General features: G+C 36.2%; 2 protein-coding genes across 5 annotated transcripts; both read left to right on the top strand.

The window, feature by feature from the left end:
- Window positions 1-443: 443 nt before the first annotated feature.
- LOC133857159 (E3 ubiquitin-protein ligase PRT1) lies at window positions 444-8363 on the top strand. Of its 4 annotated transcripts, none has more exons than XM_062292302.1 (8): window positions 444-840; window positions 2471-2499; window positions 2663-2763; window positions 5033-5383; window positions 5499-5690; window positions 6830-6927; window positions 7462-7936; window positions 8055-8363. In XM_062292302.1, the coding sequence occupies exons 1-7, from the start codon at window positions 577-579 to the stop codon at window positions 7825-7827; spliced, it is 1401 nt and encodes a 466-aa protein (XP_062148286.1). In that variant the 5' UTR covers window positions 444-576; the 3' UTR covers window positions 7828-7936; window positions 8055-8363. The 4 variants fall into 4 exon arrangements, with proteins under 4 accessions (XP_062148286.1, XP_062148285.1, XP_062148284.1 ...); XM_062292301.1 differs by having other exon boundaries at window positions 445-840; window positions 5499-5702; window positions 7462-7925; XM_062292300.1 differs by having other exon boundaries at window positions 446-840; window positions 5499-5702.
- A 12750-nt stretch (window positions 8364-21113) lies between these two features.
- Window positions 21114-24544, top strand: LOC133856563 (cyclin-dependent kinase inhibitor 3-like). Its single transcript, XM_062291617.1, has 3 exons — window positions 21114-21811; window positions 23532-23732; window positions 24111-24544. Exons 1-3 carry the CDS (start codon window positions 21345-21347, stop codon window positions 24178-24180), a joined length of 738 nt encoding a protein of 245 aa, XP_062147601.1. The 5' UTR covers window positions 21114-21344; the 3' UTR covers window positions 24181-24544.
- Window positions 24545-26067: the final 1523 nt, after the last annotated feature.

Below are 26067 nucleotides of genomic sequence, written 5' to 3'. Positions count from 1 at the left end.
GGAGCAGCCAAAGAGCTGGACTCTCGCGGCTATGGTTTTGCTGAGACTTTCGGTCAAGATTGGTACAGAAAATCAGAGAGAGAAGAAGGAGAAGTGGCAGGTTTTTTATGGGGGGTTATGAGAAGTGGGTTTTGGTGAAACTGAGGGGTCAAGATTGGTACAGAAAATCATAGAGAGAAGAAGGAGAAGTGGCAGGTTTTTTATGGGGGGTTATGAGAAGTGGGTTTTGGTGAAACTGAGGGAAGGATCTCTCATCGCATCAATGGGTTTTGTTTGATTTTTTGATTTCTGCAGCTTTTTTGTTGGGAAGGGTTTGGATTTCAGATTTGGGAAGGGTTGCCCTTTGGCAACTGCACTTGGGGGTTGGGGGAGACCGGAGAGTGAGAGGGAAATGTGAAAAAAAAAAAAAAAAAAAAAAAAAAGAAAAAAGAAAGAAAGAAAGAAAGATTAAAAAATAATATTTTAAGAAAGTGAAGAATGGAATAGAGATTATTGTTGGAGTGTTTTTAAGATAGCCAGTGGTTAAAGTAGAGATTGATACTTTTTGAGTAGCTATTTTAACTCCAACCGCCGGAGATGGCAAGAGGTGATAAAGAAGGCCGATTGGCCCGATTCACCTCTGCGCCATTAAATTCTGTGCGGAGTCTGCCGACACACGTCTCCCCCAAAATAAGCATTGACATCTATCAGCTTCAGCCTCTCTCTCTCCCAAGGGTTTCTCTCAAGAATTTGGCCTTCGAACTGATTGGCTTCTGGAAATTCTCATATGGAAGATCCAACCTTGCACGACGACGTCGAATCAGAGGAAATCTACGAGCCCTTTTTCTGCTGCGTTTGCCTGTAAGTTCCCCTTACCCTCCCCATTTTTTTTTTATTTAACCGGGTATTTCGCCCCGATTAGATCCTAAGACGTCATTCAAAGTGCCCCTCCACGTGGGTTGGATAAAGTTCGGGCTCTAACCCGCGAGCGTGATCTCAAGGAATTATTTACAAGAAGGTGGAACCAGGCCAAGTGACTTACCCATCCCCTTTGGGGTTAAAAATTAGATAAATCAAACAACATAGAAAAGCCATTGCAATTTCCTTATCCTCCCCAAAATTAAAAGTAAAATTCCCTTATTTTGGCAATGGCTTTTCTGTTTTGTTTGATTTATCTAGTTTTTACTTGTTTGGCATCAGTTTAGTCAAGAATTTAGCTTCCCCGTTTTCTATTAATGGGTTTGTCAGCCTTCAATTTTGTTTAGCAATTAGTTGTTGATTTTTCATAGTGATATTTCAGTGCTGTAAAAAAATGGATCAACTGATCAAGCCCCAAAAGTGGCTCAATGTGCTGTATAATATATATAGATTGATAAATGTCTTAGAAGATGCAGAGAGCCGCTGTAATGCGATAGAAAATGACATTTTGGGTCCTTCAATCAAAACCTCTAGCAGTTGGTCCATAGACCATGTTTGTCTTATTTTATTTTATTTTAAAATTTTAATCATCCAATTTTACCAATATCTTTAGAACATCTCTTCTAGTGCTCCACGTGTGTATTTTCGACCATGCTTGATAGAGAACTTAAGTATGGCTACTTAGTCCTAATTACGGGGAGATTGTGCTTGATGTCTTGATGAGATAAAGTTTGTTGGCTGTCTTTGAAGAGTAAATAAAAAAGAGTAATGCTATATACCATATTTTTATCCCACAATGCGGACGTGACAATCCCAGCCAACCCTTGATTTTTATTTATTTATTTTTAACAATGACTCATCCAAGTGTTAGTTGGGAATGTCCCGTCGGCATTGTGGGATTAAAATGTAGTTTCTAGCATTATTCAATAAAAAAGTGGGTACATTTGCTTGTTCTTTTTTAGATCTTCAATCATTTTTGAATCATAAGAACCTACCCTAGTGGTGAGGTGCCAAGGTCCATTTTTGCTAGTTTAGGAGCCTTGGCAAACAGCATAGAGTTGTTGTTTTTCTCACAATGTATTTCCAATTTGCTTCCACATTTTAGGTTGGGTAGCTTTTCATTTCCCTGCCTCTACGAACACTTGTGGTTCCAAGATTTTGGTGCAAAATGCTTGCAGGGTAGTAGTTAAACACAAAGTTAAAAGTGTTTTTTGAGTGGAAAATTTGGCCTCCTGCGTATGATATCTTACACTATACGTATGAGATAAGTTGCAAACAGTTTTTATCAAAATGGATTTATATTGTGTTTTTGGACATCAAGGACCTAAAATACCTGCATGGACTAATTTATGGATAATACACAATATGTAATTCAATTTCCAAAAAGGAAAAAGATGATTGACTAGATGGAGTGGAGAATCACAACTTTAACTCTCTAGTTCTATATCAGTAGATATTATTCTGTAGAGGTTGTAGTCCGGTTCTATCCTTGTTTGTGCTTTTCCTTGATGTGTATCTTATTCATTCTCTTTTGAATTGCAACCTTACAAATTGAGTTCAATTTATGTTGCAGGGATCTTCTGTACAAGCCCATAGTGCTGTGTAAGGGTTTACTAATTCCTTGAGAGCATGAATTTTGAAAAGTTTTTACCCTTCAATAAATTTATGTCCTTTTGTTGTGTGCAGCATGTGGTCATATTTCATGTTTCTGGTGTGTCCATTATTCCATGGATGGCATGCATGAGTCTTGTTGTCCACTTTGTAGGCATCCCTATTATCACTTTCCTACCATCTGTCAGATGCTTCACTTTTTGCTCTTGAAGATGTATCCTGTTGCCTATAAGAGAAGGGAAAATAATACTCTAGGTGAGCTTCGTAATTTTTCATTTGAAGTGCTTACATTATGTGTCCTGTTACACCATACATATACAGGATGCATGCATGAGTTCTATTGTTGCAAAAGTATCCAGGAATAGAATAATTTGATTGCAACTGGCTATCAATGGAGGGCTGGTTGCCCAATAATTATTCTATGGTAAAACGATGTTGGGGCTAGAATTTCGCTTATTGGGAAGAACTTTTAGTTAGATGGTAAGATAGTTTGACCTTAATGACTTCTAAATTAGATGATGTCATAAGTAGTTCTAGTAATGGTCCTTGCACCAATTTACATTTGTTAGGAATCCATTTTAAGGTGATAAGGCTTGGAAATCTCTCTTCCTTTGTATGAGTACTTGCCTATAATTTGTTAGACACTCCTAGTGTTGACTCTCTCTCTCTCTCTCTCTCTCTCTCTCTATATATATATATATATATATTTTAAATTTTTGTTTGATGAATAAAAGCATTTATAGAACAACAAACCAGAATACACTCCAGAAAAAACTGGAACTCAGTCTCATAGGAACACACTCCCAAAGGCCAATCAAGCCAACTCATACAAAAACAAATACATCCTTGCAGGGAGCAGTACCCTAAAACCCAAACCAAAACAAAACCAAGCTCCCGTCTATACAACAGAGTAGCACAGAAAAACTCAGAAAAAAAGCCCAACAACCAACATCAGAAACTCAGCAACCCTCTATACCAAACAGATCAACTAGATAAGATTCTGCAGGTTCCATCTAGAAACAAGACTCATAGAATTTTGGAGGTACTTGAAATGCCCTTTAGCCACGATCCTGGTCCGGGCTTCCCACCTAATACGAGCCAGGAGTGCTTCCTCAATGCGTGGAGTATTATTGTCCAAGAGATCATTTCTCTGTTTCCATAAATGGTACACAGTGGCTCCAAGGCACAACCGACCCAATCTGGCTTTTAAGCTTTTCCCTTGCAGCGCCTTCAAACACAAGTCTTCTACACTTTCCCAATCCAGAGGCACATTGAGAAAAGAACAATCAGCCATGATTTCAGTTCAAATTCGACGACTGAAATTGCACCTAAAGAAAAGGTGATCACGGCTCTCTTGGGCTCTATAACAGAATAGACACAAAATCTGTCCTGTATAGCCCCAACCACTCATTTGCTGTTTTGTGACCAAAGCATCCCAGAAAACTAGCCAAAGAAGTAAGGAATGACGGAGGATAGAAGTGGGAGACCAAACAATCTTCGACCACCTGACTATCGGATGCACCTCTCTCAGCTTGTCCTAGGTATCCGAGCACTTGTAATGGCCACTTCTAGAATTCCACACAGGCTCATCAGAATCGCCTATCTCAACTGTATGTAGCTTACTTTGCACCTCTACTAGAGCGTCTGATCGGGCATGAGGCCAAAACCAATCACCATTCTTAATAACAACATCCAGCTTGGAATGCAGAGAAAGGCCAGAATCATGAACAATCCTATAACCGAAATTATCCAGAAGGTAGCTTGCAGGGTGCCAATGATCCAGCCACAAGAACACATTAGAACCATTCCCAACCTTAAACCGGATGCAACTCTTGGCTATGTCTCGGAGCTTGAGGATCTTCTTCCAACTCCAAGAACATGAAGCTGGAATAGGAACCATCCAAAAACTCCTAATTAATTAATAGCTAATGAAAAAGATGCTTCATGGTCCATTTTTTATACTGACTCAATGAGAAACACTCAGTCATAACAAAGTCTAGCATGTTGGATAGGTAAGCCACATAGAAAGAGAAAGCATTCTTTGTGATTTCAATATATGACATGATATTGACTTGCAACATACGTTGGATTTTTGCAATATGTTGGTGGATGTTATTGCGTGTCAATAGAATTTTTTATATTGGGGGATACCTCTGCTGTTCAACATGGCTATCTTCTCCCAAAACCTGGTTGTGGTTTCAAGTTTAGCTTGTAGCTCTGTTAGAAGTTGTTACTCAGAATTGCATTCAAGTTTCTCTTGAGCATGACTATCTTCTTTGTCCAATTGCCTTTAAAAAGAGATATATTATTATTATTATTATTTTTTTAAAAAAAAAACACAAAACAGAAAAGAAAAAAGATTGATTAACATGTTCTAGCTACTTACGCTCTGTTACTTAGGCATCATAATAACTGCTATGGTTATGTTCTTTTGTTTTTGGTTGTAAAAAGTCATCACATCTAATCTGGCACTTCTTATCATATTTCATGATTATTTAAGTATATTTGACTATGCATGTTGCAGAAGAGGAAATGAAAAAAGGCGTCTTTTCACCACAGTTTAATGCTCAAGCATGTGTTCACTGGGGTGATCCAGCCTCTTTCTCTACCATGGATTTTGAGTCAAACACATCTTTAGTCCCTTCTTCCACCAGGAAAGGGGAGCCTCATACAAATCTGGAGCTTTTGTTGCCGGATTCGCTCTTTCAAGATTGCGGCGCATGTACTCTAATAGAAATCTCTGATGGGAATTCTGATGTAATCGGGAATGTGGCTATCGAAGAAAAGAATTGCAAGCCGGTTTCAGTTGCTGATGTGCTGTGTTCGGCATGCAAACAACTACTCTTCCGTCCTGTGGTTCTTAACTGTGGCCATGGTACTGTTCACATAGTTAGCCTTCTCATATCTGATCAGGTTTCAAGTTTATCTGTTGTGGAAGAAAAATTAGTTGATATACAATTATTCTTATTTTCATTTCCTATATTTTACAGTATATTGTGAAAGTTGTGTCATCATCCCCGCTGGTGAGATGCTTAAATGTCATGTTTGTCAAACCTTGCATCCAAAAGGATTTCCAAAAGTTTGTCTGGTGCTTGATCATTTCTTGGAGGAACAATTTCCTAAAGAATATGTGCTGAGAAGAGATGCTGTTCAGCTCAAACAAGTTGATTTCGAACTCAAGAGTATGAGGATCTGTATGTCTGAATGCTTAGTTTCTTCTCAATGTTCAAAGTACATATAAGAAGAATTGGTCTTAAAAACATCTTGTGTTATAGTACTCGATATCTGTATTTAGTTTAGTAAAGCCACATGGTACACCATGTTTCATAAATTCATATAATATTTGTTTTGCCATTTTCATTGTAACATTTTTCACCATTACTTTGTAAGCTAAAATAAATCTTTTTCACACTGTCGATATGGTCAGCCCTCCAAAACTTGGTGGATCTTTTAGAGAAATCATAAGAATTTTGTTATGTGAACCTCACAAACTTCATAGGTAGAATTCTACGATACCATGGCCAACAGTGTTAACTTGGCTGTCTCCGTTTGGTAGTTTTAAGATGTAGTGAGAGTTTTATCAATCTTTGATCTCATGTGATTTGGACCTTTATAATACTGGATTGTTATGTTTGAGGCTAATGTTAGACTCTTAGTTGCCACTTCTCACTTTTCGTTCAGGAAGCTCTTAATTTGTTGGAATAAGGGCAGATGTAAATAGAGTTGAAATCAAGTCATCACTGATATATGGATAAAAAGAAATGAAAGTCAGGTTGAGACGTGAAACAGAAAGGCCTTTGGTGTATAATACTTAATACTATGGTACTGACTGAAACTGTAGCAATAAAGTTTACATCTGGTTCTGGAGATGAAATTATGTGTTGAGGTGCTGTAGTATTATGGAATAACTATCTAAGACCAACAAGTATTAAGTATTTAAATTTGGGGGCCATTCTTATACAAGTTTTTTTTTTTTTTTTATCAAAAAAAAGAACTTTTTTTGAACCAAAAAGTTAAAATCTTTTTAATGATCTGATTCTCAGGAAATTTATTGCTCTTCTTTCTATGGCATGGTTTGAGGTTTATCACGAAGTAGCCTTGCCTTGGAGAGTTTCATTGTCATAAAAAAAGAAAAAAGAAAAATCCAGTTTGAAATGTTAATGGTGTTTTGATGATTACAGTCCTGTGCATAAATGTAGTGAAGTATATTATTGATGCTGCTAAAATTTATCATACTTTAGTATATGTCATGTAATATTGTTTCAATGTGCATGTCCTGAGTACTTTTGACTTGCCAGTTACTTGCTACTGTATGCTTCAGGTTCCAGTTCCACTAAAGTTGGTAAACAAGGAGATAATTTACTACGGTCTGATACTCTCCCAAACACTCATTTTGGAGTCGGTTGTGATTCTTGTGGGGTAAATTCCTAATATTCCATTACTTGTATGTGCCCCTGCTGCCTTGATTTTTGGTAGCATGACTATATTTGCTACCAGACTTGCAACAAACTTGTTTATTCCATCTATTCTATTCATGGGTTAGCTGCCTTCTGATGTGGGTACTTTCTTTGCCAATTAGTTTTTTTTTCTTCCAGAATTTATTGTTGCTGTGTTTTGACACTTGTACAATTTTGTCCATGCTTAATTGCTTCTGTCTAAAATGTGGAGCCATTGGTTTATCCTTCTCTTTGTCGGAGAAACCATATTGTTTGAATTGATTATTGGACACTTTTGGATGCATTGATGCACAAACAGTATTATGATGTTTACATTTCCTTTTGTACACCTTGAGATGAGTGTCAATGGAACTGTCAACAATACTTTTTGTAGACACGCAAATGCTAAAACTCCAACTTCTGAAAGTTAGTGGCACCCATAATTTCTTCCATATTTTTGTTGGCTTTAAAGTGTGTGCAGTAGAGTAACATCTCAAGTTGTGTCGTTTGTCTATAGATTCTTCCCATAATCGGGGATAGATACAAGTGCAAAGATTGTACGGAGCAAATTGGTTTTGACCTTTGTGGTGATTGTTACAATACTCAATCCAAGCTTCCAGGGAGGTTCAATCAGCAGCATACCCCAGAACACAAGTTCGAGCTTGTACGGTCCAATTTTTCTAATATGTTCAGGCTGGTGGCTGTAGAGTTTGAGGAAAACTCTCTTTTAATTGATACTGATGCCTCGGAGGATTCGGAAAATGGATCTCCTGCTCCCGCTTCACCCAGTGGTGCTCAGGAGAATACTCATAGCGATTGGATTGCTACTGATGCCTCCACTGATGGTGGAGAGGATCAAACTGGTTCTCAGTCAACCACTTAAAATTCTAGACTGAGCTGAAGCCATGAGCATCCTTCCTAGGGTTCTGGGAGTTGCTTCCTATCCAGCAAAAATACTAAAATAGACTCCAACCATTCAAGGCACAGTATAAGTATTTCTCATCCCCTATTATCTTTCTAGTTCGATGCATAGTTATCATAAAACCATGCATGGCCTTTGTAGTTCTTTTATCTTTGTATAACTTTTTGCTGTTTATGTTTTCCGTCCAGATTGAAGCTGCTTTTGGGTATGTGTGAGAATACAAAGACCTGTTCTTCTCGTCGGTGTTTGGACAGAGTGTCTGCAGTCATGTGCATAATGGTGTCCCAATGTTTCCACAGGTTTTAGTAGGTGACTCATTCAGTTATTCAATCTTTGGTTGATGATACATTCACTTATTGTGATTCGTTATTTTTAAGAGTGAAACATAAGCTAGCTTTGTGTGCGATGAGTGATGAGAACATATTCTTTGCTCTTTTTGGCTTCAAATGTAATACTAATGAGAATACATTCAATATATCATATATGCATTTGCATCATATTTGCACTTTTACATAGTCGATGCATGAATGTAATTAGTTGGTATCCCATAATTCATTGGTAAGTACTGTATGAGATTTTGGATAATGTATTATGAAAATCTTACATAACTGGATTTCTGCTTGAGATCGGGGAAGAACAACCCCCGCCAACCTTTTTCTCTTCCTCGGGAGAGATGCAAATAGAAGTTGCATGAGTGTCCATTTGTTATGGCAGCAAATGAATGTGCCTGAGGAGCCTCGTATGTGCAATATATCCATTGATACTAAACTGAACAGTAGTCTCCAGGTTAGCTCTCCTTCACCCTAGTACTATGTGTTGACCTATAGCCTATAGGACAACACCCAGATACAACCTCGTACATAGGATTCATACTTCACTGGTTTTCATAGATTGCGCCCGGTGATCTCTCTCTTAAAGGTCTGCCACCTTTTGAGGGAACAGAAATCACCTGGGACATAGATGGTGTTCATGGTCCTTGTGAATCATATTATGTGTTTGGTATCATAATACATGCAGTTGTCTCACTTTACCATGCATATATGGATATTTATATACACACCACAAAATTTTGAAGCTTTCAGCATCAAGTTTACATGCGGAGCCTGATTGTTTCTTGCCCTCAAGCGATGTACGTAGTCAATTTAAGGAGGATTATTAAGGTAAAGTAATAGTTCACACAAAGCTCAAAGGGAGTTCACTCAGCTATTCCATGAGTAATTAGCTCAATAGCACCAGAAGGTGCTTCTTCCAGGAATGACCCAGGTAGCTTTGATATCCCGTGTTCAGAAACTCAAGCTTTAAGTAGAATATGTTGATCTCCATATAATCTTAATCTAGCGTATGAGTCCTACCTTGAGCATGTCTGATTGTTCCCCAAACAAATACATGTATATTGGAAAAACTTTACTTATATAATTTTAATTAATTAGCACAAGAAATGTAACAACTCAGGAAAAATGTTAGCAAGATGCGCCAGTGTTATTAACTTTAAAAGGATTAGTCAAGTTGCAATTGAAGTTCTTTAAAACCACTTTGTAAAGCTTAGCTTAGTAGGAAAACTAATTAGATGGATCCTCGCAAGGTACCAAGGGACCAGGGCCTTCAGAAGGGGGGAGAAATGATTGAGGGGGGACTTTTTCTCGTAAGGGACTTATCTAAGGTCAAGTAGGGCTTCTCGTTGCCCTATGCAACCCCTTTCTTTAAAATTTTTTCTTTGAGTTTGGCCACGCCAATATTGAGTACTAACCAATGGATGAGTGACACGTGCTTGAGCCATGCAAAGGGGGCAACCCTTCGTGTATGTAAGGTAAGGAGAACCATTATTCAAATACGATCAATTTCACCATTCTTCTACACCTTGATCTTAGTTTTCCTTATCCGAATATCCCTTGCTAACTTAGGTATCGGAAGCATATCTACCGGTACACTTGACAAGCTTTGTTGTTCGCATTTCATCTCTTTTGCATGTCCTTTTGACTAAGATTCGACGGTGTGATTTATTGTACCATCAAGGAGGAACAAATGAGTCAAAAGTAATTTAGAAAATAATTCAATTCCTAAACTAATTCAAGATGAGAACTTATTTTCTTTGCTAATACTGCAATCCAATACTATGAAAGAATAGAGAATAACGTAAATAAAAGAAGAAGAAGAAGAAAAAAAATATGGCTTTTAAGAGCCGAACTACTTGTGAGAATAATAATAAATTTGTTTATAACCCATTCGAATTGAGTGCTCACGTAATATGACACAAGCTTAGCCAAGAGACTCCACCTGAAAATTATGGTCTTGTTTAGTTTGTGAAATGTCTGTTCCATTAGAAAAATGAAAAGTTATTCTTAAGAATAGAAGGTGGTAGAATTGAATGATTATTCTTAATATTTAGTCTGGTAACAACTCATATACATTAGTTGAAACATAATCAAAATTATTAAAAAAATCCCCACATTATATTTATATATATGAAAATTATGGCATCGTTTGGTTTGTGGAATGACTATTCCATTAGGAAAATGAATAGTTATTCTTAAAAATAGGTGGTGGAATGGAATGGTTATTCTTAATATTTAGTTTGGTAACAACTCATATATATTAATTAGAATACAATTTAAATTACTAAAAAAATCCTACATTATATATATATATATATATATATATTTGAAAACTATAAGGTGGCTGACCACCACAATGGGTGGTCGCCCACCCATGAAATAGCCAGGGGGTGGCCGGGACCACCCCCTCCGGGAGTGGTTGCGGCACCCCCAAATCGTCCCGGGGGTGGTGCGACCACCCCCGGAGCCATATGTGGCTGGCTGACCACCCATTGGGGTGGTCAGCCCGCCACTTTTAAAGGGGGGGAGGGTTTCCTTTTTTTCTTTTTTCTTTTTTAATTTTTTTTTGAAAAAAATAATTGATAGAAAATAAAAAATAGTAGTGGTTTTTTTTCTGAAAAATATAGTCTTTTCTCATTGAAATAACTATTCCTCTCATTTTTTAGAGGAATAGGTATTTCTCTTCGTAAGGAAATAGGTATTCCATAGAAATAGTCATTCTATTCCAGAGGTCTATTCCACAAACCAAACAATACATACACGCGTAATCCTATTGACTCGTAGGATACTGCACCGGCTCAGTCAGGCCTACCATCTTCTATTTTTATTTTATTTTATTACATTTTAGGATGGAGTAGAATTGTGTAGATAAGGGTCATGACTCCTATGTTCTAATGCCCTCCCTTTCTCATTTAACATAACACTTAATGTTGAAATTTTTTTATCACAAAAAAGAAGAAAAAAAAAAGAAGATAGAGAGAAGAAGAAGAAGATATGAGTAGAAATTCAAAGGAGTGATGATTGGCTCCAGTAATACACGTGGGCCATTTGTACGGCTCTTTACTGCCCTAGCTAGGGAAGTTAAAAATCAATTTTATTTTACTTTATTTTTTTTTTAAAAAAAAAAAAGAAGCCAGGGCCAGGGGTTGTGAAATTTGTGTCAGATATATAAAATACTAGTGTACGTTTTCAAACAAACAAGTGAATATAATAGCGTAGGTACCTACCTACAACCTAGAGAGGCTTAGGGTTTTCAGGAGATTCCTTTCAAGTTTGAAAAGGTTGGGGTTCCAACGTAAGGACAGATTTCTGATATGAATGCTCACAGATTTCTATCATGTGCTACATTCATCATTAAGGATGATGGACTTCAAAATCGTTCATCATTTTCTGATTTTTTTTTTTTTTTTTTTTTTCTTGGTAGAGACTGAAACAAAAGAGTACCTTATCCTCTTAGTTTAATAAAAAAAAAAAACAAAAAAACTAGCTCTTATCACCCATAAATGGAGTTTCTTAGTTGAATGCATAAACAACCTACTAAACGGAATAAGAGGGCTGTTCGAATTTTATTTTGTGGTATTTAACGATGTATTTGATGTCTAACAAATTAACATGTCATCTTATTATTAACTCCCCTTTTACATATATTTTGGGTGAAATTTTCATTCATATATTGTGCTCATCTTTGGGTATCTTTAGTCCCTCAATTTCCACCATGTGCGGCATGAACACATTGCCAGCTAGGGCTTTTGGGTTTATAGTGATTATTGATATGCAATATGGTAGAATGGGCGATCCAATAATATAATTATTACACTAATTTGGGCAAAAAATAGTTTCAATTTTTAAATTTCGTGAACTACATTTCGAGTTTGAATTTCTCCTTCTCAAACTACCAACGAGCCTTCATCGCGCTACCACCGACCTACCTCCAAACATTATATTAATTACTTAAAATATATTACATCAAATTATATAAAATAAATATGATAAATAAATGTAAAAATAGCGTTAATATTTATTGCAAAATCCTTTGCCAAGGGAAGTGACGAAAGGCCATGGGGTGGGGGGGGAACTATGATAATCAGTGGCTGTGGGAATTGGGTAAAGCAGATTCGATTGGCAGTACATGGTGGGAGTGTAGGGCCCTAGGCAGTAAAGTTTGGACCAATGAGAATGGTGCAGTTTTGGCGGGAAATTTAGTGAGGGAAAGATTCCCTAGTCCCTAGGAATGGTACTGGGGTTAACTGAATTAATTGAGGGTTTTTGGAATGGCATTGAGAATTGTGCTTAAGCGCATTGATTAGGGAGGGGATTAGGAGGATCAAAATGTGTACGATAAAGCCCTAAAATGGGGAAAAGTCATGATTATTGTATGCCTAATAAAAAGGACTTCTTGCTTTAAGAGTTTTTTAGCATTTCAAGGACCTAAAAGATGCGAAAGTTAGTAATGATTTGGCTGATTAAGATTAGAAAATAATTAAATGGAAATAAAAAAACAAATAAAGCCTACCCAAACCGAGCCTTTTCCAAAATTCCCATATTCCAATCATCATTCCATGTTGTTGTTGTTGTTTTTTTTTTTTTTTTTTTTTTTACGAAAAAAATAAAATAAAAAAGAGTAATTATAGTGTGGTTGGATGTTCGATTTTTAAAATCAAAATTTAATTTTTATTTGGTGTGTAAATTTTGAGATTTAACTTTGTAAGACAAAATTAGAAAAAGTTGAATAAAATATAGTTTGTTTAACAAAAGTTGAATAAAATATGATTTGTTTTTAAAAAAATTTGAATAAAATATTATTTATTTTTGAAAAAAGTAAACACTAGCAAGTACAGTTTTTTTTTCTTTTAAATAGGATTAGAGTAAATTCTTTCAATTTGTTAAATTAGTATTTGAATTCAAAATACATAATTTCCAAATGTATTTTTAATAAGATGTGTGAGAATAATATGCTCTATTAATCATATTAAAAGCTTATGTATATTGTTAATATGTTTTAGGTAGTTTTTTTCTTTTTTTTTTTTTTAAAAAAAAGTATTTCTGACATGATATAAAAGTGAAAATTAATCGAACCATACCCTGGAGCCTACTTTGAACCATAATCTAGAAGATTTTTATCAACAAAACCTAGGGTTGTTACACCTATTCTTCTAATTAAGTAACCATAGGAAAAGGCATGAAAAACATCCAATTGCTCTGATATGTTAATCAAATTGAACTGCCAAACTTAGAATAACCCTAATGGTAGAGGGTTTAATCATAGGTATGAAAGTTTATGTGTAGTCTATGAGTAACTAACTTAGCTTTAAATCTTTCAACTAATCTATTAGACTTTTGTTTGATTTTATAGACCAATATTATGTTGTGAATGATGTTGTGATTAAGCGGTCGAGGGCATAAATACCACGTGCCATTTGACAAAAGAGCTCAAATCCATGCCCCCATTGCATTGCTAGCTCCATTGTGGATCAATGGTACTAGCTTTACTATAGCAACTTCGATCCGTCTCATAAAGATGATATGATGATTCAAAAATTGTGTTTTCTGTTGACAAGATAGGTAACGATGATATAGGTGCTGAAGAATCTGGTACAACGTTTGAAGGAATCAATGGCTCAAAAACATTAGGAATAAGACTAGAATCAGGTGATCGATCATGGTTCAATCATTGAATTTGAAGCAGAAACAACATGTGAGTCAGGGAAAGGAACACTTACAAGGATGAGAAAAAGGAATATCACCCTGTGGGCAGCAAGGTAGCAGCTCGATCCTTGGTAGGAAAAGAATTCTCATCAAAGCTTACATGCCGAGAAAGGCAAACCTTGTTGGATACATGATCTAAACATTTGTAACTGTTCATGCTGAAAATTAACAGGGACTTTACACACCTAATCATCGATCCGGCATCCTTGCAAAACAGCTAAAGGTCAGAGTGGTGCACTCCCAAGGGGTGAGGGGGGCGTTGACACCACTTTCGATGCTTTAGTCGGTTAAATTAAAGTACAAATGTGAGAATGAAAAAATAGATGGAAATTAGGGCATGCATGAGAGCATACCTGAGTTTAGCCTTCAGCTAAAACCTTATATAAACGTGGTCTTAGTTTGATTGGATGCCCGTGTAAGGCGAGTATCGCTTATCTATTATATTAGTATTAGTTAGTGATCCGGACTCAATAAGTTTTTTCTTCCGTAATGAACTATTGACACCAGTCCTACATTTTCTCTGTGGATTAAGAAGAAAAGGGGCTCAACGGGAAGAGTGATTATATGTTATTTTGTCATCTCTTCATCTTCTCCATCGATCAGCTTATGCATAGTTCGAATTGAAGTTGATGTTATCATGAGGTATATCTCAATCTGCAACATTATCTTGAACTTGAGTTTCCCTTTGGACATGATCTACTGCATCATCTACTTCATCCCATCCTCTTTGTCATCTACATTAACATTGACGAACAAGACATGTTTTAAAACGAGGGTCACATCAAATGACTAAGAATTGTGAAGTCAAGGCATATTTGATGCCTCGATGATGATGAGCAAATTAAGCATCATAATATTCGTAGGCCCCCTTCTAAAACTCAAAGAACCCCACAGCAATCTCAAACAAAACCCTCTTTTTGAAGAAAAGCAACGGACTAAATAAAGCAAATTAAGGAATTTGGCACTAAATTAAAGAAGAAATCATAAAAGAGATCGAGCAGGTGTTTTCTCCGACAAACTTTAAACTTACCACGTTAGCATGTTTTGATTTGATTAAGGTGATTGAAGGGAGACAGAAAAACCAAAAGAAGGGAGACCAAAAAAAAAAAAAAAAAAAATGAAGGAGAAGAAGAAGAAGCACGATTTTCTATTAATGCGTTTCTTAATTTGCTCTATAATGCGTCCAGATTCAAATTCAATTCAAGTTAATACAAAGTATCTCAATAATAATTAGTGTATGCTTTATACCATCGAACATATAATGATATATATATATATATGAATTTTGTTGTTAAATTTAATAAAAAAAAAGTTACTAATTAAGTAGGACGATAAGCACCAATCAAAAGGAGTTCTCTTTTGTCTTTTGAGTGTATTTTGCCCACATATCCAACTGATCAATTAACATAGACCGATGCAGGGGCGGAGCTACACTCCAGGCCTGTCCCCCCAAGCCAAAGGTTTCCTCCCCCCTCCAAAAAAAAAAAAAAAAAATTACCCCTAATTTTTTTAATTTTTTTAGTTTTGGCCCCTCCAAATTATTTTATTTTCATTTTGACTCCCCCAAAGTCTAAAAGCTGGCTTTGCCCCTGGACCGATGAGTGCAATAAGATTAATCAAATTGTGAGTTCATAATTTTGTAGCATTTATTTATTTATTTTCCTTCTTATAATTCTATTCTACATAGGTGTTCAAGTCTCTTTTAGACAACACACGGATAATAACTACATTTAATTTCCACAATAACCGTTAGGACACGGTTAGTAAAAACGTGATACGAATACTGATATTTAAAAGTACTGATATCCGCATTTTGCAGATGTGGATATTTTAAATAACTGCAACCGCATCTGCATGTGCACCTCGTCAAATTCCTAGATAATGTCGAGTCAGGTCAAGGGATAAGAGTAAACACAACTTAGCCAAATGAGCCGTTGTATCTAGATTTTTTGGAAATATTCCTTTTTGTTATTTTTTTTTTATTGAATATTCTCCTTGGTAGTAGAAATGATCCCGTTGAATAATGTTACATACTATATTTTTATTCCATAATTATCTTACAATATCGATGTGACAATCACAACTAATTCTTAAATCAATTATCGTTAAAAATAAAATAAAATAAATAAAAAATTGGCTTGGACTGTCAGTCTGCCACATCAATATTATGCAATTATAAAATAATTAAAAATATAGTATATCGATTGCTCCTTTTCTTTTGCTTACTTTGTTTCTTTATCCTGTTTGTATCTTATTCTCACTTAAAAAAAAAAAAATTGTACAAGGGTAAATAGTATGGCATGTCGTTATAAGATCATTGATAGGGTGAAAAATTGCATGTCACCATGAAAATAAGGCTCTTACTTTTGACTCTCAGCTCAAGTAAGGCATATGCAAGTATTATTTTAAATCCTTCAATTAGAAGGATATAATGTTTCCCTATTCTTGTTGACTTTTGTGCCTTGCTGTTGGAGAAAACTTCTATCATGTCTTTCGGCATTCTGAAAAACTAAAGTAACAAAACAAAACAAAGACATAGGTCAATTGGGCATTATCCAATTCGAAATCATGGTTTGCATAGTTTTTCCTCTCTCTCTCTCTCTCTCTCTCTCTCTCTCTCTCTAATCATGTCATCCATGAGAAGTAATATTAGTTTAAAGATCAAGTGCACTTTTCTTTTTGTATTTGTTGGGCTTATGGGCCGACGGCCCATGTAACCGACAAACCAACCTATTGACTCGAGCTTACTAAACTATTGGTACTGAGGATTTTTTTTCACACCCCACTTGGCCGCCTTCATGCCATCTAGGCAATTTTTATAACTACTTTGTGAGCTTCGAATTTCAAGCATAGGGCATGATGAGAAGTGAAGGAACGTGGGATAAACCATCCCAAAGATCATCATCGGGGAGGAACCAATGGTAAGCAGTTGATGGCATGCAGTTAAAAAAGGCAATCCAAAACCAGATACAAGGGACTTTTTGTCTCCTCCCAAAGGTCTGCCCTTCTTTTTTTTAGATACATATTAACTTAAGCATTAGAGTCATCCCTGATAGCTTACACTAACAAGATTTTTTTTTGTATAGTTCTCTCCTCTTTTACATGTGCTTTCAATTGATATTCCGGCGGAGAAAAATGTTATTAACATCTACCAAATATTGTGATAAATCTTTAAAGGTGATCCAAAAGAGTTGACTAGATTAAAATTTATAATGGAAAAACTCGACTAAGAAGAAATATGAGTTGGAGGAACGTCGAGTCCTTTGGGTTAACTGAAATGAAACCATTTGCCTTTACAAAAAGGCAGACTAAGCAACAGTAAGATTACTATTGTACTTTGACCATAGTAAAGTTTCTATGTTTCAAAAATAAATTTTAATGCAATAGAATAGATCACACTTCATAAATTTCAAAGTTCAAAAAAACAATAGGAAAAAATAGTAAAATAAGCCCTACTGTAGCACAGATTTGCAATAAGTTTTCCAAGGTTTAAAAAGTGGCTTAAAATTATGTGATAAGCATAAATGACAAATAACTTTCATCCTAGACTTCTGCTTGAAATTTTGATGGAAACCAGTAATGTGTCATATCAACACTAATTATAATATGACACGTGTTTTCTATAATAAAAATAAATAAAAGAAAAAAGAAAAAAGAAAAAAAAAGAAAGAAATTGATTGGGGGGTGATTCGGCCAACCCTTTTAGCCAATCTAGGAGTGGTTGGACCGCTCCGAGTAAATTTCTTTCTTTTGTTATATTTATATTTATAGTTTTATGCTTTTTCTTTTTATAATATATATATTTTTTTATTATAGTGAACATGTATCGTAAATGGTGTTGATGTAGCAATCTGGCGATTTTTGTCAAAACTTTAAACTCAAATTAATTCAGGTGTAAAGTTATTTGTCATGTATGCTTACCACTTAAAATTTTGAGCTACTTTTTAAATCCTAGAGAGCTAATTGCAAATCGTTGGTATAACATTCAAAATTTGCAATCCTTACTAGAGTTGCCAATGGGGTTGATCAGTTCAAGTTCAGATTCAGGTGAGTCCATTAACTTAGTCTAATCTCGTTATTAAGTCAATTTTCTGTAAGAATCCCATATGCTTATGCAAGAATTTTAATTTTAAAGAAAATGGTATGGCCTTTTTTTGTCCTTTGGAAGAAAAAATCTTTCCAAAGTTAAGAGAACGTGGATTTTCCACTTTCTATAAAGGAATTCACGTTTAGAAAAGGGAATCCACATTCTCAATGAAAGACAATTAGGGGGAATTTAGATAGGGGTGTGCACGGGGCGGGGCGGGGCGGGGCAGATTTTCGCCATTTTGCCCCCGCCCCGCACCTTTGCGAATTGTGAAAATTGCACCTGTGAACCACACAAAAAAGGGAGAATTTGTGCGGTGCGGGGTGATGTGAGGCAGGGGTGCGAGTTCAGCGGGGCGGGGTGGGGTGGGTTTGGGCGAATAAGATGAAGAGACAAAATTACAAAAACATGAAACATCTATCCAGAATCCTAGATTGAAGACAAAAATAGAGAAACAAAGATAAGAAGATTACAAATGTATTGGATTATCGTCGACCTCGTTGATGTAGAGCAGCCATCAACGTTCCACTGGACAACAAGGCCAAGCGAATGAGAGATCTGCTCTCGAGCTTCTATTCCTCGGATCCTTCCATGTCCTCCTCCCCTGATATGGTGTTGTCTTCCTCCAAACGCACCACCCTCGATGCCATCAACTCCCCTTCCTTCAATCTTGACAAGTACATGAATCTTCTGGTTCGACCTAACCCTATTTGCGAGTCGTTGAAGAGAAAGGGCTGGAAAAAGGTGAAGAGAAAATGGAGACTAAGAAAGATGAGGTATGAGGTGTTAGATTTTTTTTTTTAGGTTTTATGTTTTGTCCAGTGCGGGGCGGGGCGGAGTGGGGACCCAGTATTTTTTAAAGCACAACCCGCTCCCCGCCCTGATCGGTTTGGAAAAAATCCAAATTGTGACTGCATATTTGAACTTAAAAAACGTGGTGTGCGGTTCAGATCGGGGCGAGGACAAGGGGTCAATACTGTTTTTCACGGTTTTGCACACCCCTAAATCTAGATACCCACATGCACAAAGGATTCTTATCACGTAAATGCAACAAAACGCCATATAAGAGTAGTGCTACACTTACAACAATTTTACAGTGATCTCCTTACTCCCTGATTTGGCACTACCAGGTTAAGTACAAAGATTTGCACCTCCTCCTCCTGGTCGGTGCCATCCTAGCTACACGCAAGGGTGGTTCGACCACTACGAGAGTGTGTATGTGTGTATATATATATATATATATATATATATATATTGGGGGGGTGGGGTGGGGTGGGGTGGGGTGGGGGGGGGGGGGGGGGGGGGGGGGGTAGGTGGCGCTGACATGGTTGTCTTAAATCACACTATCACGTTGGGGAGTAAAATCACACTACCACGCTAGGCAGTAAAAGGGAAGGTCGTAAAATAGTTGTAAATCTGACATTTTTTCATTTCATAAACCTCTAACCTTAATTTTTTTTTTTTTTTTTTTTTCCCTATGTCTCAAACTCCTGCACCTCCGACCGCATCTTATTTTTTATTATTTTTTTTTAAAATTAGGGATTAAAGTATATAAAGCTAAATTTTAAGTAAATTAAACATAACCCAAATTTTATATTTTTATTATTTCCTTCAAATTAAAAATCAATAACCAAAATTGAAAAGAAAGTTTTTGGAAAAAAAAGTAAAGATAACTACTGTCCAAACATTCAAAAAATGAAAAATAAAAAATAAGCTCTCAGTTTTTGTGCTGAAATTGAAAAATTTCAGCTTGATGAATTGTATACTTCTTAGCGTTCTCGCAAGGCTTTACTTGGATGACAAGGCTCTTGAATATAACATTATCTTGCTCCTTTTGTAAGAATAACCCACTCTAACTAATACAGTAGCCCACTAACATACTGTTATACAAAACACACTATATTCTATACAAAACACATTCTGCTAAACGCAACAGAAAACAAATGAAACACATATCTTCTAGACTTTTCTAATGCCATCTAACTATATTAAAATGAATTCCCATTTTACATTATCTTTTCCACGCATTCTTAAGAAATCGAGATTTGCTAAGCGTATGACTCTTCGAGTCCACACGTGTCTTCTTCCAATGCACTGCTTTACTAACCCCTTTAATTTACTTGGAACAAAACCTCTGCAAATTTGTAAAACTCTTTCCATTGTTATCTTTCTCAAACATTTGCGTTGCTACCTGTGAAATATTAAAGGAAAAAGTTTTAACAATGAAGCTATTGTTCCAAATGAGATGAAACCAATTGAAGAGATGATAAAAGGAAATAGGCCAAAGAGACAAAAAAAAAAAAAATTTCTTGTTAGAGGCCAATAGGCCAAAAAAAACCCTTATAATTTTATTTTTTTTACCTTAAATTTTTTTCCTTCTTAAAAGTTTGCTTATTGTTTAAGAATGAGCTAGAGTCCCATTTGCTACATTGAGATTAATTTTGAGATTATAACAGTGACGTAGCTAGCGACGAGTTGGTGAAGGCCTAAAGGGAAAATTGTGTTTCCCTCCACAAAGTCTCGACACGTTTAAAAGTGGAAACCAATAATTGAAAAAAAAAAAATAAATTCCAGAAATTTGAGGGGGGGGAGGGCCGGATGGCCCCTACCGGGGCCCCCCTCTCCCTCCGTCACTGTGGAGAAGTAGCTCTGTTATCCTTTAACCTTTTTCCTTTGAATTTTTATTTTTAATTATGTGATACGTGACGTGCCAAAATGCTAATAGCATGCAAATAGTTTTGGATAACAAGAGGTAAGAAAAACGTGAAAAATTTTAAAAAGTTAAAAGTCGAATTTAATGAAAATCGACAAAGTTTTTTTTTTTTTTTGAAATCGAAAGTTCACGGTTTTTAAGGACCTGTTTGGCTAATAATTTTTTTTTTTATTATTTTTTAAAAACACATTTGTGCTTTTTTTTAAAAAAAAAAATTAAAATTTTAATTAAGTTTTATTTAATATTTTTTTTTTAAATTTTGTTTCAAATTTTCTAAACTTTCCAAATATAATTTTAAAAACAAATTTTTTCGATATTTATAATTTTAAATATAAAAAAATAAATACATAAAAAGAAAAAGAAAAAAAGGGTTGAAAATCTACTCACAGGTAATGAGAGTAGAGAGAGAGGTATAGAAGGACAGAAGGAAGGACCACAGAGAAAGGAATATGACGGGAATATAAATGAAGTGCTGTTCCCTAAACCCCCAACCCTAACTTTTCTTCTCTCCCTCTCAACCCCTCCACCTCCTCCCTCCCCCACCTCTTCGCTCTGTACAAAATCTCTCTTTCTTTCTCACACGAACCAAAAGAGTCTCGCTTTCACGAAAAACTGTGAGACAAAGAAAACAGACAGAGATATGGGAAAGTACATGAAGAAGCCGAAGATCACTGGTGAGGTGGCGCTGCTCATGGAGCTCTCCCACTCCATTGGCGTCTGCACCAGAGCCAAAGCACTAGCGCTCCAACGCCTCCAGAAGACCACTCCGTCACCGGCCGTTGCACCCAGCGCGGATGCCTCCTCCTCCTCCTCCTCCTACCTCCAGCTCCGCAGCCGCCGCCTCCAGAAACCGCCTTTACTCAGAAAGCAACAACAGCAGAAACCCAGTGAGTGTTGCAGAGAGAGCCTTTCTGGGCCTCGGCCCAATTCCAGGCTGGACGTGGGCTCGGTGGCCTCGTCGGGGTCGGTGAAAGGCAAGGAGGAGGAAGAGGACGAGCAGGGGTGTGTTGGTGAGTTTTGGAAGGGCGATGAAGCAGAGGAGGGTAATGATTTGGGGGTTGAGGCTTCGTTTGGAGAGAATACTCTGGAGCTTGATGGCAGAGACAGGTAAATTTTTATTCTTTCTGTGTTTTTCTGAAATGGGTTTTTTTTCTTTTAATTATTATTTTGCCTCTCGTTATTGTTCATTTCCATTTTTTTTTTATTGGTAGAAATGGGATTTTCAGTTCATGGGTTACTCGCTCAGTTGCTTGGCCTTTTGTTTTTTGCTCTTTTTTTGGTTTATTTGATGAATTTTTCTTTTGGGCTTTTGGGTGTCGTTTTTTCTTCGTTCTTAAGAAATTTTTTTGGGAAGCTTTTGCTTTCATCCTTCTATCACTTTTGTGCTAAAAGAACTCTTTGTGGGGGCTTTAGTTTTTTGTTTTTTCCTTCCTTTTATTTTTTATTTTAGAAAGAGCCTCTTTTCGTGACACGCCTCAATTTTAAAAGAAAAAAAAGAGGGAAAAAAAAAACAATTAAATTTTACTGTAAAAATGTCAACTTATTATCTTTTCTAGCTTGCATGAAAGGAGTTTTTATTTTCTACTTATGCAACTTAAAAGAAAGAAAAAAGGGGAAAAATTAAAACCAGTTATATTTTGCTACTACTTTGGTGGATTCCTTTCTGTTTTGGTTTTTTATTGTTTATAATTTTTTGGGTGGCTATCATATTCTGTTTGTGTAAATCATGTATTGCAAGAAATCGTCCTTTTTTGTTTCTTTCATGATTTCTTTTTGGCTACCTCCAGGAAATGAGACACGGATTATTAAATTACATGGTACATAAAAAATTAAAAGAAAGATGATATATTTTCCTTGGACGGGTGTCGGCCATTTTAATTTGTATCTGTTTTTTTTGTCCTCTTTCACCTGATTTATCAATGTTGTTTTGTTTCTGAAGCAACACGGATACCGTGATAAATCATTTTCATGAAAAGGCAGTGATATTGGTTACTTTTGAAGCGTCTTAATGAGCAACATGCAGTTTATGTATCTGCAACTTGTGTACCTATTAGCAGAATTTATTACTTTCAATTTTGACATCTCCATTCATGAAATGCTTTTTTTTGTTTTTTGCATGAATTCATGAAATGCTTTAACTGCTTTAAAAGATTGTCAAGAAATTGAAGTGGAAAATAAATTTCCTAAGTCATTCTCGTCAAGTGTCTGTGTATACTTACTTTACTGGATCTAAGCCTACGGGTGGCTACTATCACTCTATCAGTTCATTGGTGTCCATTTTTTGCTATCTTCAAAACTAGCATTTCTATGTTGTTCTTTAATATTTACCTCAAATTTAATGCATCAAGCAAATAAAATAACTGGATATCCTCTATAATAGTCAACTTGGTTGTCTTTTGTTTTCTCTTTAATGATGGTGGAAAAGGGTGATGTAATTAATTTGTACAATACTTGCAGCAATACTTTTTGCCTAATTTGTGTTAGCAATGATATATCGTATTCATAGGGCCTAGTTTCTGGCTGAAAGATGTGTAGGATACTCCATTCCGGGGGATTTTTAGTAGGTATCAAAAAGTTACAGTCCTAACTTTAACAAATCGGTGCTTGTCATATTAATCACCTGCTACTTTATTTGGTGGGTTTCTTTTCCCCAGGAAGAAGGATATGAATGATACTCTAGGATATATATTCAAAAAATTTTAAAGTTGCTCAACTATATATGAAGCTGTTTCTAGAATAAATTTGTATCAAGTGTATTTTCTTTGTTTTTTGTTTTGCTGATAACTTGTGTTAAGTATAGTTGTGAAATGTTTTCGTATGCATGAAGGAGCACCAGGGAGAGCACGCCTTGTAGTGTAAGGGACTCGGATTCCATGGGAACCCCTGGTTCAACCACCAGGCGAACAACTTTTACTGAAACAAACCGAAGAGTTAGGAATGACATGCGAAGAAACATCCCAACAGCACATGAGATGGAGGAGTTCTTTGTGTATGCTGAGAAACAACAACAGGGAATATTTATTGAGAAGTACGCTGCTATATCCTTTCCACTCTTTGCTTAAGAGCCTGTTTGCCTTAAGAAATAAAACTTTTGTTTATAGAAAAAAAAATCAGAAAAAGCTTTTTAGAAAAAGTTTCATTTTCAAGCTTCTTTAAAATGCAGTTGTGGGCTTTTTCAGAGAAAAAAAGTCTAGTGTTTTTTAAGTTTTTTACCCAACGGGCCAATTTTTGTCTGACAACTTGTTTTGCAGTAAAAATACTTTTTAAGTTCATTATGCAATCCAAACACAGGCTCTAAAAGTTTAGTTTCTCTTTCGTTTTAAACTCAGATTAGGTTTTACTTTAATCAGCAGTGCAAGTGGCTTTTGACTAGAATTGCAGTCAGCTCACAAAAGCATTTCTACAGGTATAACTTTGATTTCGTGAATGATTTGCCCCTCCCCGGACGGTACGAATGGGTGCAGATAATTCCCTAAACAAAGTTAATTCACTCGGAGTTGCTATTATTTCTGGCTGAGCATTTGAAGTGCGAGCATTGAAAGGAAACTAGAGCTAAGGAGTGTGGTTTAATGATCTGTAACATTACAGAGCTTAATTACACACTAACCAGCTAAAAATACCAGAATCCTTGGTTCAAGAGATTTGGGGATTCATTAGAGAGGAGATTGGGTAGGGTAGTTTTTAGGGTTTCGATAGTTTCATGAATTGTAATTTTTAAGGGGTATATCTAATTTACTAGATTTGCATTTCCAGTCTTCTCTTCTTAATATTTCAGTTTTGTGTATATTTTTAGGTAGGGATTAACCATGTCTCATTGGAAATAAATATATGCTTGTCTTATCCTCTGTCTTAATGGCATTTTGATTAGTGCCTCTCTGAACTTATTCATTTCATGCAATTCCAATTCTAGTCTTGATGTTGATGTTTCTTATTATGGAAACAGTAAAATCTAATGTGAGATTGTTTTCTGCCTTGGATGCTTTAACATGTGAGGAGTGGTCAAGGTGGCAGTGGCCTATTAGGCTGCTTGTTCAGGATGGCTGTCCTTTTTTTAACCAGTTCAACCAAAGCAGTGTCCTTTGGCTGTCCATTCCCGTGGAAAAATAGGCTCCTACATCACTAGGTATTTTCATGATCAAATGTGATGCATTAATTATGAGACACTTTTTCAGTTCAGTCTGTTGTCTGCCAAAACTCTTGAGGGCAAAACCATCCCCCCTGGCCCCTCCCCCTTCCCGCCCCGCCCGTCCACCTAGCTGTAATCCGACACCTTTTTAGCTCAAGCTGCTGCGTGCCGGAACTTCGAGGGCAAAATCATTCATATGTTTTCTCGGAATATATGTCAACCAAACTCTGGTGAAGCTCATGCTGCTCTCCTTGCGGCAAGGCTAGTAGTCTCCCTTCAAAATCTTTCATATCGGAAGGCGACTCATTGGAGGAAAATGATTTTTCAGGGGACGGTGTTTTATTAAAAAGGGACCGTAAGGGGACGGTTTTCCGCCCCGTGTATCACCTCTCCTCATTGTGCCTTGGCCCTACAACATCCCTATATCATCTAAGATTGAAAGATCTCTTCAATTGTCTTAGATATTATTGACATCATCCTTAGCCTCCTTTTAAAAATTTTAAAAAGTTAACAGAGATGCAAACTTTTATGCCTATCAAGCGACACATTGGGCCGTAACCAATTGGGCCGTAACCAAAAATCACATTGGCTGCATTCTCATTTCCTTCTTGTTCTCTCCATTTTCATTGTTAGTGGAAAAGATTCAACCCCCCTCTCTTTCTGTTTAACTGTTTTTTGTCTTTTCAGTTGATTGTTGTACTGTAACCTAAAAAAAAAAAAAAAAAACATTTAATATCTTACTAATCGGACCCAAATGAAAAAAAAGTGTAAATGGCATTTTTTTTTTTTTAAAAAAAAAAGTTTCTATTCCTTTTTAAATCATGGCCTTGCAGTCGAATTGGCAACTGGGTCCTTCAAACTTGGCACACCTGGTTTAAAAGGCACTGATGGTGGTGGGGTTGCTCAAGCATTAATGGATTGTTGTGAAGAATGCTACTTCTGCGTTTCAGGTTCTTCTGACATGGAGTTTTCTTTTCTTATAGAATTCTACCTTTCTTTCTTTCTTCTGATATATGATAGTAAAGCTGCTTCAAATTGTCAATGGGGTGAGGGCATTTATGGCATGTGCATGAGTGCCTTGTGGTGGCCAAGCTCTTTGGGATCAGGATCATAAGGGTCTCTCATCATCGTTTGTCTAAATTTTCTCAAATTCTGATAAAAAAATTGTAAAAGATTTTACCCAGATGTGTTTGGATATTCACATGGGATACTGTACGTTTCTACACTGATTACATCA

The sequence above is a fragment of the Alnus glutinosa genome, chromosome 14, assembly GCF_958979055.1.
Source record: "Alnus glutinosa chromosome 14, dhAlnGlut1.1, whole genome shotgun sequence".
In the NCBI taxonomy this organism is placed as follows: Eukaryota; Viridiplantae; Streptophyta; class Magnoliopsida; order Fagales; family Betulaceae; genus Alnus; species Alnus glutinosa.
The sequence above is the reverse complement of the archived record's forward strand: the minus strand, read 5'-3'. Positions and strand labels throughout refer to the sequence as shown.